Source organism: Myotis davidii, unplaced genomic scaffold (genome assembly GCF_000327345.1).
Source record: "Myotis davidii unplaced genomic scaffold, ASM32734v1 scaffold424, whole genome shotgun sequence".
NCBI classification, from domain to species: Eukaryota; Metazoa; Chordata; class Mammalia; order Chiroptera; family Vespertilionidae; genus Myotis; species Myotis davidii.
This window is the reverse complement of record NW_006295827.1, coordinates 4,524,712-4,534,722: the sequence shown is the minus strand read 5'-3', so window position 1 is coordinate 4,534,722 and position 10,011 is coordinate 4,524,712. Positions and strand designations below refer to the sequence as shown.

The 10,011-nt window shown below is 40.1% G+C and overlaps 1 protein-coding gene across 12 annotated transcripts in view; it reads left to right on the top strand.

Moving 5' to 3' along the window:
- The window catches only part of GTF2I (general transcription factor IIi), a 96,084-nt gene that overhangs the window by 9,735 nt on the left and 76,338 nt on the right, over positions 1–10,011 (top strand). For all 12 annotated transcript variants that reach the window (XM_006770866.2, XM_006770862.2, XM_006770864.2 and 9 more), the window contains exons 3-5: positions 3,375–3,509; positions 4,759–4,942; positions 5,121–5,149. In XM_006770866.2, coding sequence (XP_006770929.1) covers positions 3,375–3,509; positions 4,759–4,942; positions 5,121–5,149 — 348 coding nt within the window. The remainder of the gene's footprint in view (positions 1–3,374; positions 3,510–4,758; positions 4,943–5,120; positions 5,150–10,011) is intronic.

Here is a 10,011-nt window from a genome sequence, read left to right as displayed (position 1 = left end):
GATAAATTTCTTATCTCTGCTTTATTTATCTCTTCTGGAGAATTCGATAGTTCTTTCATTTGGGGTTTGTTTCTTCATTTTGGTTGTTTGAGTTTGTGACTATGTTTTAGGTAGATCCTCTACACCTCTCAAGTCACGCAGTGGTTCTCAACCTTCCTAATGCCACGACCCTTTAATACAGTCCCTCATGTTGTGGTGACCCCCAACCATAAAATTATTTTCGTTGCTACTTCATAACTGTAATGTTGCTACTGTTATGAATCGTAATGTAAATATCTGATATGCAGGAAGTATTTTCATTTTTCGCAACCACAGGTTGAGAACCACTGTGTCTAGTGCAGGACAGTGTTAAAGGCTGTTTCTGACTAATTGGATCAGGGAAAGACTCAGAACCTCCAGAGACTGCTTCTGTCTATGGGACTTATAGGATTCCGACTTGAATTGCCCCCAGCCAATCATCCTCAGGTGTGGCACGAGTTTTTTCAACAGGGTGGGGCAGTTGCTTCTGTCTGGAGGCTAATTGTTACTTTTAATCTCTTAAGTCGCCTCAGGGCAAGGTGTTTCCAATAGGGTGTGTCGACTGTCTTCCTCCTCAGGCAAGGCAGATGTATATGTGGTAAAGATGTCCTCTGCTGTGTGAGGAAATGATTCAGTCCAGAAAACTTGGGGTCTCTGCTTTCTGAGCTCTATCCCCCCGAGTCCCCAGTCCTGGGTTCTGCTCTCACATCTCCAGTCCACTTCACCCTCCCTCTGCCAGAGCACAAGGTGGGTGGCTCCACAGGGAATTTTTGTGTGTTGGCCCTTTGAGAGGGTGCCCAAACTTTCAGCTGCCACTCCCTGGTAGACAGCACCCCACAGCCAGATGTTATGTCGGTACCCTCCTCAGTTTGGTGCTCTCGGCTTCAGGATAGATCCCAGAGTTCTCAGTGGCAGCCCCCCACAGCTGAGACATCTCCCTGGAACTTCAGTTGCTGTCTGTGGGTGCCCCTCCAGCCCTTTTGTGCCTCCGCCACTCCTACCAGTCTCTATGCCTTCTTCACCTTTGGTCCTTGGGTATCAGGCTTCTCTCCTGTGTGTTTTTCATTGATTATTCAGGAAACCTTTCTGTATTTCACTTGTAATTCCAGCTTGCCAATAATCTATTTTTTATTTTTTTATTTAGTATCATTTTGAGAAAAAAAAATTTTTTTGAGAAAAAAATTTTCTGTTGTTAATCCTCAACTGATCATATTTCTTTTAAAAAAAAAGAATATTTTTATTGCCCTAGCTGGTTTGGTTCAGTGGATAGAGTGTCTGCCTGCAGACCAAAGGGTCCTGGGTTCAATTCTGGTCAAGGACACATACCTTGGTTGCAGGCTTCTCCTCGGAACCTAAGCCTGGTCAGGGCTTGTGCAGGAGGCAACTAGTCTATGTGTTTCTCTCACATCGATGTTTCTCTCTGTCTTTCCCTCTCTTTTCCACTCTCCCTAAAAATCAATAGGAAAAATATCCTTGAGTAAGGATTAAAAAAAATACACACACACACACACACACACACATACTAGAGGCCTGGTGCACGACATATGTGCACTCCGTGGGGTGGGGGGTGGGGGTCCCTCAGCCCAGCCTGCACCCTCTTGCAGTCCAGGAGGCCTTGAGGGATGTGTGACTGACAGCTTAGGCCTGCCCCTTATGGAGGCGGGCCTTAGCTGGCAGTTGGACATTCTTAGCACTGCTGTGGAGGCAGGAGAGGCTCACGCCACCGCTGCTGCGCTTGCCAGCCATGAGCCCAGCCTAGGGTTTCTGGCTGAGTGGTGCTCCCACTGTGGGAGTGCACTGATCATCAGGAGGCAGCTCCTGCATTGAATGCCTGCCCCCTCGTGGTCAGTGTGCATCATAGCGACCAGTCGTTCAGCTGTTTGGTTGATTTGCATATTAGTATTTTACTATATAGGGTATTGATTTCAAAGAGGAAGGGGGAGGGAGACAGCGATAGAAGTATCAGTGATAAGAGAGAATCATTGACCAGCTGCCTCCTGCATGCCCCACACTGGGGATCGAGCCTGCAACCCCGGCATGTGCCTTGACCAATGATCGAACTGTGACCTCCTGTTTCATAGGTCAATGCAGGTTGGACCAAGGATATTTTTTCCATTGATTTCTAGAGAGAGTGTAAGAGAGGGAGAGAGGCACAGGGAGAGAAACATGACTGGTTCCCTCTTGCATGCACCCCGACCAGGGCCAGGGTACGTGCCCTTGACTGTAATCAAACCCAAGACCCTTCAGGCTAAGGGCTGACAATCCAACCACTGAGCCAAATCAGCTAGGACTCATTTTGGTAATTTTTAAGAATATGATTATGTTTGTGTATTTAAATTTATACTAATGTTGCTTTGATTATATCAGCTGCCATCTGTCCCATGAATACCATAATTCCACTGGCAGCTGTATTTATATTCTTGTTTCCTTTATTGCCTTGCTTATGTGGTTCTCCAGTGGTTAGAACTAAGAATTAGGAGAATTGTCCTCAGTTGTAAATTGTAGTCCCTCCCTATTAGTATTCATATTTTCTTTTTAAAATCCTTTCTTCTGTATTAATAGAGAGAGAAAGGGAGGGAGAGGAAGAAATATCAATGAGAGAGACCCATGGATCAGCTACCTCCTACATACCCCATACTGGAAATCGAGCCTGCAACCTGGGCATATGCCCTGATGGGGAATTGAACTGATGACCTCTTGGTGCATGGGAGGCTAGCTTTTATTTATGTATGTATATATGTATGTATGTTAATCCTCACCCAAGGATATTTTCCCATTGATTTTTAGAGAGAGTGGAAGAGAAGGGGAGAGAGCGAGAGAAACATCAATGTGATACGCACATTGATTGGTTGCCTCCCACACGGTCCTGACTGGGTCCAGGGATTGAAGCTGCAACTGAGATACGTGCTCTTGACCGGGAATTGACCCAGAGACTCTTCAGTCTGCAGGCCAACGCTCTACCAGTGAGCCAAACCTCTTAGGGCCTAGTTTTTTAAAAATATATTTTTATTGATTTCAGAGATGAAGGGAAAGGGAGAGAGAGAAACATCAATGATGAGAGAGAATCATTGATTGGCTGCCTCCAGCGAGTCCCACACTGGGGATTGAGCCCACAACCTGGGCATGTGCCCTGACCAGGAATCAAACCATGACCTTCTGGTTCATATGTTGATATTCAACCACTGAGCCACACTGTCTGGGCAGCTTTTTATTTTTAAAGATTTCTTTCTTCCCTTTTTTCCCCTGTCTTTATGTTATACATAATTAATGTTAGAATGTAGGAAAAATATTCTTACTAAAAGCAAGATATTAAAGTAATGGATACTGGCCTTTGTATATCATTAATTATTTTACAGGTGTTGAAGAAGAAGAAAAGGCTGCAGAGATGCATAAAATGAAATCTACAACCCAGGCAAATCGGATGAATGTAGATGCTGTAGAGATTGAAACACTGAGAAAAACAGTTGAGGACTATTTCTGCTTTTGCTATGGTAAGGTTATACACTTGAATTTTCTAAAAGATACATTATTTAATTGAGTTTTCTAAGAACATACAACACACTTCCACAAATTGAATGAATGAATTTCTAAATATTGGATTAACATTAGGATCAACCTTATTTTCTATTTTCAGTTCGAAAGAACTCAGAAATAAATATAGCTATTAGAACGCCTTTTTTTTTTTTTTTTAGAGCAGGTTTAGATTTATATCCAAATTAAGAGGCAGGCACAGAGATTTCTCATATACCCCTTGCCCTCACACATGCATAGCTGTGTACTATCAGTATCCCCCATCAGAGAACCTGCATCGGCACATCATAATCATCCAAAGAGAATTGTTTATTTTTGACATGGGTGCCAATTTCCTGAAAAACCACCTTTTGTTAATCCAATTATGTGATAAACAAAGCTCTTCTAAGAAAACAAAAATGGGCAGAGGGCGAAGATATAGGTTTTTTATGTAAAATTCTGGATTTTATGTAAAATTCTACTCTGTAATGGAGTGTCTATCATCTATGGCAGCGGTTCTCAACCTGTGGGTCGCGACCCTTTGGAGGTCAAACGACCCTTTCACAGGGCTTGCCTAAGATAATCCTGCATATCAGATATTTACATTACGATTCATAACTAGCACCATTACAGTTATGAAGTAGCAACGAAAATAATTTTATGGTTGGGTCACAACATGAGGAACTGTATTTAAAGGTCCAGAAGGTTGAGAACCACTGATCTATGGACTCACTGCCTTGTACTCACTGGCAGCCTGACAAAATACAGTTCATTAGTAAATGTACGTTGTGTTCGTCTAATAAATTTTCAGTAAGAATATTAGCCCAAAATTGCCTAGTTTATGGTAACAGTTGGATTTGTTGAGCTTCCATGTTCTGAGGCTGAATTGATATGGAAAGATTGTGTTATGCCAGAGTGAGGGTGTTGTGAAGAAAGAGAATAATGCAAGAAATCAGCCATTGATTGTTCCTCTCCTTTTGTGTAGGTTTTATATAAATATCTTATGTAATTTCATTATGGCCATTTGGATTTCTTTCAGGTTTAGAATTTCTGCTAACATGAGAGTAGAGCCCTATAGTTTTTCAAAATAGTTTGGAAGTCAGGTATTACAAGATAGCATGAATGCCATTTATTGAGTCAAGATAAACTGATGGTTTAGTTTTTTATATCTTAACATGTAATGATTTTTATCTTCTTTCCCTCTCACCTCACCGCTGTCCCTCACCCCAGGGAAAGCTTTAGGAAAATCAACAGTGGTGCCTGTTCCGTATGAGAAGATGCTGCGAGATCAGGCGGCTGTGGTAGTGCAGGGGCTTCCAGAAGGAGTTGCCTTTAAACACCCTGAGAACTATGATCTTGCAACTCTGAAATGGATTTTGGAGAACAAAGCCGGGATTTCATTTACCATTAAGAGGTAAAGTACTATTCTCCCTTGCCCGCCAACAGTTTATTTATATAAAATTGAATATTCAGCTTATTTTAATATATTTTAACAATTCATGGTTACTGTAGAAGTCATTTAAATTTATGCTTCACAATAATTTTTGTTTGTGTATTCATCTATCATTTTTTTTTGTTTTGTTTTAATGCAGACCTTTCCTAGAGCCAAAGAAGCACCTAGGTAAGTGATTGCTTTACTTACCCAATAGCTGAATGGGTCCTTAAACCTGTGTTTGCCAAATTTAATACCTTATAATGATTTTCTTTTACTTTGTTTGAGAATATGATGTAAGACATTTTGGAGTGGGGTATTCTGATATTTATATAAACCAGTGAAAAGTCTTTGAGCTGAAAAAGTAGAATTGATTCAGTTCTCCTTCTTGCTGTATGATGTGTATTCAAGGTTTTATGTTTGTAATATATAAAAGATCATATACTGGCATGTGCCCTCATTTCTAAGAATTATGAGTATGATTTAATTTACCTAATGTTTATAGATCAGGCATGGAATTATTAGGCACAAGATTGGGTGGGGAGGGAATACACAACTCTGTGTAAGTGTTAAAGCTTTTAAGGTCTGGTAGTCTAATGGAAAAGATAAAAAGTCCATAAAGTCATCATAGCAAGAACATAAGGTACACGCCACAGGAATGGTTAGAGAAGGTACTGTGGAAGTGTGTTGGAGAAAGGATTCTTTCATAGCCCCAGAAGGCTTTCATGAGAAAGAGGGCATGAAGAGGGGCCCTTCAAACCCTGGCTGTAGTGGCTCAGTTAGTTGGGGGGTGTTCTCTGCAGGCACTAAAAGGCTCCTAGTTTGATGTCAATCAACGTTAGGCTTTCACATTGATGTGTCTTTCCTCTCTCTCTCAAAATCAATAAACTATTCTGAAAAAGGAGCGGGGCGGGGGGAGAGAAAGGATGGGCTCTTGAAGAAATGAGGAAGGATTTTTTTTGGCGGGGGCGAGGGGGGGGCGGGGAAGTCCAGCCATTCCATTTGAAGGGAAAAGTGATATTTAGAAGACTTGACACTCTTTGGAGCCAAGCTTATTTGAGACTTTGGAAAGGAAATAACCATTATTATTGACAACTTCTTAACTGATGTAAGGATGAAAGGACAATAATGTATAGATACCCAAACATACTTTGTTTTCTCTTAAATAATCTTTATTTTGTTCTCACCATGATGAAAAGATTATTTTTTTAGAAGCTTTATTGAGGTATAATTGATGTGCCAAAAAATTGACCTGTTTTAAGTACATATTTCAATGAGAATTTTGGAAAATGTACAATTAAAAAAGTTTAAAAAAGGAGATTTCTAACCACTGTCACAATATAATTTTAGAATATTTTCATCATCCCATCTCTCTCTTTTTTTTTTAAATATATTTTATTGATCTTTTACAGAGAGGAAGGGAGAGAGATAGAGAGTTAGAAACATCGATGAGAGAGAGACATCGATCAGCTGCCTCCTGCACATCTTCCACTGGGGATGTGCCTGCAACCCAGGTACATGCCCTTGACCGGAATCGAACCTGGGACCCCTCAGTCCGCAAGCCGACGCTCTATCCACTGAGCCAAACCGGTTTCGGCCATCCCATCTCTTATTTCATGAATGTTATATAAATGAAATATACAGTGTTTCCTTTTGTTAAAAAATATATTTTTACTATTGATTTCAGAGAGGAAGGAAGAGGGAGAGATAGAAACATCAATGATGAGAATCATTGATCGGCTGGCTGCCTCCTGCATGCCCCCTCTTGGGGATCGAGCCCACAACTAGGCATGTGCCCTTGATTGAAATCAAACCCAGAACCATTCAATCCCCAGACTGTCACTCTATCCACTGAGCCAAACCAGCTAGGGCAGTATGTTTCTTTTAGAAATTGGCTTTTTCACCCAACATGATTCATTAGAAATTCATCCAGGTTGTTGGGTATATCAAATAGTTCTTTCCTTTTTATTGCTGAATATTAAGTACTAGAGGCCCAGTGCACGAAATTCATGCAAAGGGCTCGGCTCTTGCAGCTCCAGCTGCCTTGGCCAGCCCTTGCAGCCCCTCGCATCCCCATCTGGCCCTCGCAGCCTCGGCTTTGTCTGGAAGGTCTTCCAGATGGTCGTTTGGACAGTTGTTCGGCTGTTTGGTCTAATTAACATATTAGCTCTTTATTATATAGGATTCCAGGATATAAATATACCACCCATTTATACATTCATCAATTGGTAGACATTTAAATTTTTCCTTCTTAGCTATTATTAACAACTAGAGTCCCAATGCACGAAATTCGTGCACTGGTAGGGTTCCAAGCGGCTGCTGGCTGGGTACTCCCTCCCTTCCACTGGCTGCCTGCCGCTGCCACCATCAGCCAGGGCCTCCCTCCCTTCCCCCGGCTGGCCCCGCCCCCTGGTCTAACTCCTGGACCAACCCCCGGTCTAGGGGACAATTTGCATACTACGCTTTTATTATATAGGATAATACTATTAATGTAATTAAACAAGTTTTTATCTGCATGTATACTTGAATTTCTCTTGGATATGTATACTTAAGAGTAGAAGTGCTGGGTCATAGTGTAATTTTTCATTTAACTAAGAAACTGCTAAACTGTTTTCCACAGTGACTGTACCTCTTTATGTTCTTACTAGCATCATTTGAGAGTTGAAGTTTCTCTACATTCCTTTGGTTTTTGCCATCCTCATGGGTGTGAAATGGTATTTCATTGTGCTTCTGGTTTGTAGCCCTAATTACTAAAGTTGAGTATCTTTTCACGTGCTTATTGGCCATGTACGTATATTCTTTGGAGAAATGTCTATATTATTTCTCCACGTTTTAATTGGTTTATTTATATTTTTATTATTGAGTTGTAAGAGTTCTTTATATATTCTTCCTATAAATATTTTCTTTAATTCTACAAGTTGCCGTTTTACTTGCTTGATAATGTTCTTTGAGGAAGAAAAGTTACTAATTTTTATGAAGTTCATTTTACTCTTATATCACTTGTGCTTTTGACATCAATATCTAAGAAACTGTTGCCTAAACCAAGGTCATGGAGATTTCTTATGTTTTCTTCTGTTAAGTTTTGTAGCTTTAGTTCTTACATTTAGATCTCCTTTTAATTTTGGGATAATTTTGTTATATGGTACCTGGTAAGGCTATACATTCATATTTCAATTGTGCTAATGCAGTTTGCTAAAAAGACTATCCTTTCCTCCAGAATTGCTTTGGCATCTTTGTTAAAAGTTAGTTGACCATAACTGTTTATTTCTGGACTTTCTACATGGTGAATCGTACTATATGTGACTCAAGACAGTTTATTTATTTGCAATCTGCATGCTTTTAAAAAATAATTTATCTTTATTATTGAAAGCATTGCAGTGTTCCTTTTTCCCCTCCATTGACCCCCTCCCTCCCAGTCCCTACCCTCCTTTCCCCCCAGACCTTCACCACACTATTGTCTGTGTCCATGGGTTATGCATATAAGTTCTTTGGTTAATCTGAATACTTTTTATTTTTTAATTCTGTTACTTGGGCTAGAATAGCCAATACAATATTTTGCCTTGTCCTAGATACTGGCTGGAATGCATTCAAGCTTTCACCATTATGATGTAGCTGTTGTTTTTTTGTATGTGACTTTTTTAAGACTGAGAAAGAAAAGTTTTCTTTATCATGTTTAAAATTAAAATTCAGATGTTTTCATCATCAGTATTTTTTTTCCTTTAAGTTTTCTAGGTTAGCCTTAGTCTGCCATTTGTATTTTGTAAAATTTTTTATTCTAGAAACTTGTTTTGAAACTTTGGGGCCTGGTCATTAATTAAAGATTATAGGGTGTTTTATAAATGAGTAGTCCGAGTGGATGGGTCTGTATGGTTTGGCTTCTTTGCCATACCAACTCTCAAAGTAATTGAAAAGTTGCTATTGGTATTGTTCAGTGGTTAGAAGGTTGGCCTGTGCACCGAAGGGTCTTGGGTTTGATTCCTGGTCAAGGGCACGTACCTGGGTTTCAGGTTCGCTCCCCAGCCCTGGTTGGGGCTCGTGTGGGAGGCAACCACTAGATGTGTCTCTCTCACATCAATGTTTGTTTCTCTTGCTCTTTCTCCCTCCTTCCTTTCCCTCCCTCCCTTCTGCTCTCCCTAAAAATTGTTAGCAAAAAAATATCCTTGGGTGAGGATTTAAAAAAAAGTTGTGATTGTAATGGGAGTATATTTTCTACTTTAATATAATTTATGTCCAATAAGCCACACACATTTAAAGTGTACAACTTGATAAGGTTTGACACTGTGAAACTATCACTACAATCAAGATAGTGAACATATCTTTCATCCCAAAGTTTCTTACACCCCTTGGTAATTCCTCCATCTGCTCCTACCCTTTTCCCCAGGCAACCACGGTGCGGAAATTCTAGATTTGTTTGCATTTTCTAGATATTTTAATATAAATGGAGTCATATAGTATGTACTCTTTTCTTGTTTGATTTCTTATTTTGAGATTTATCCAGGTTGTTTAATGTATCAATAGTTATTATTTTTCTATTGCTGAGTAGTATTCCATTGTATATACACTACAGTCTGTTTACTTGTTCACCTGTCCATGAAAATTTGAGTGTCCATTACTTGGCTATTATAAAGAAAGTGCTATGAATATTTGATTTCAGATATTCATGTGGAGATTATATCTATATCTATATCTATATCTAGAGGTCCGGTGCATGAGATTCGTGCACTGGGGGGGGTGGGGTTCCCCTTAGCCCCCAGCCTGCACCTTCTTGTAGTCCTGGAGCCCTGGGGCAGTGGTCGGCAAACTCATTAATCAACAGAGCCAAATATCAACAGTACAATGATTGAAATTTCTTTTGAGAGCCAAATTTTTTAAACTTAAACTATATAGGTAGGTACATTCTTATTAACTTAATTAGGGTACTCCTAAGCTGGCCTTTGCTAAAAACATCCTCAATCTGATTGAGGTACGTTCGCTGAGGTTGATCCCTCCCAACTCTCCCATCCACATTCTTCTTGTACACTTGTTTCAGATAGACGAGTGTGGATGGGAGG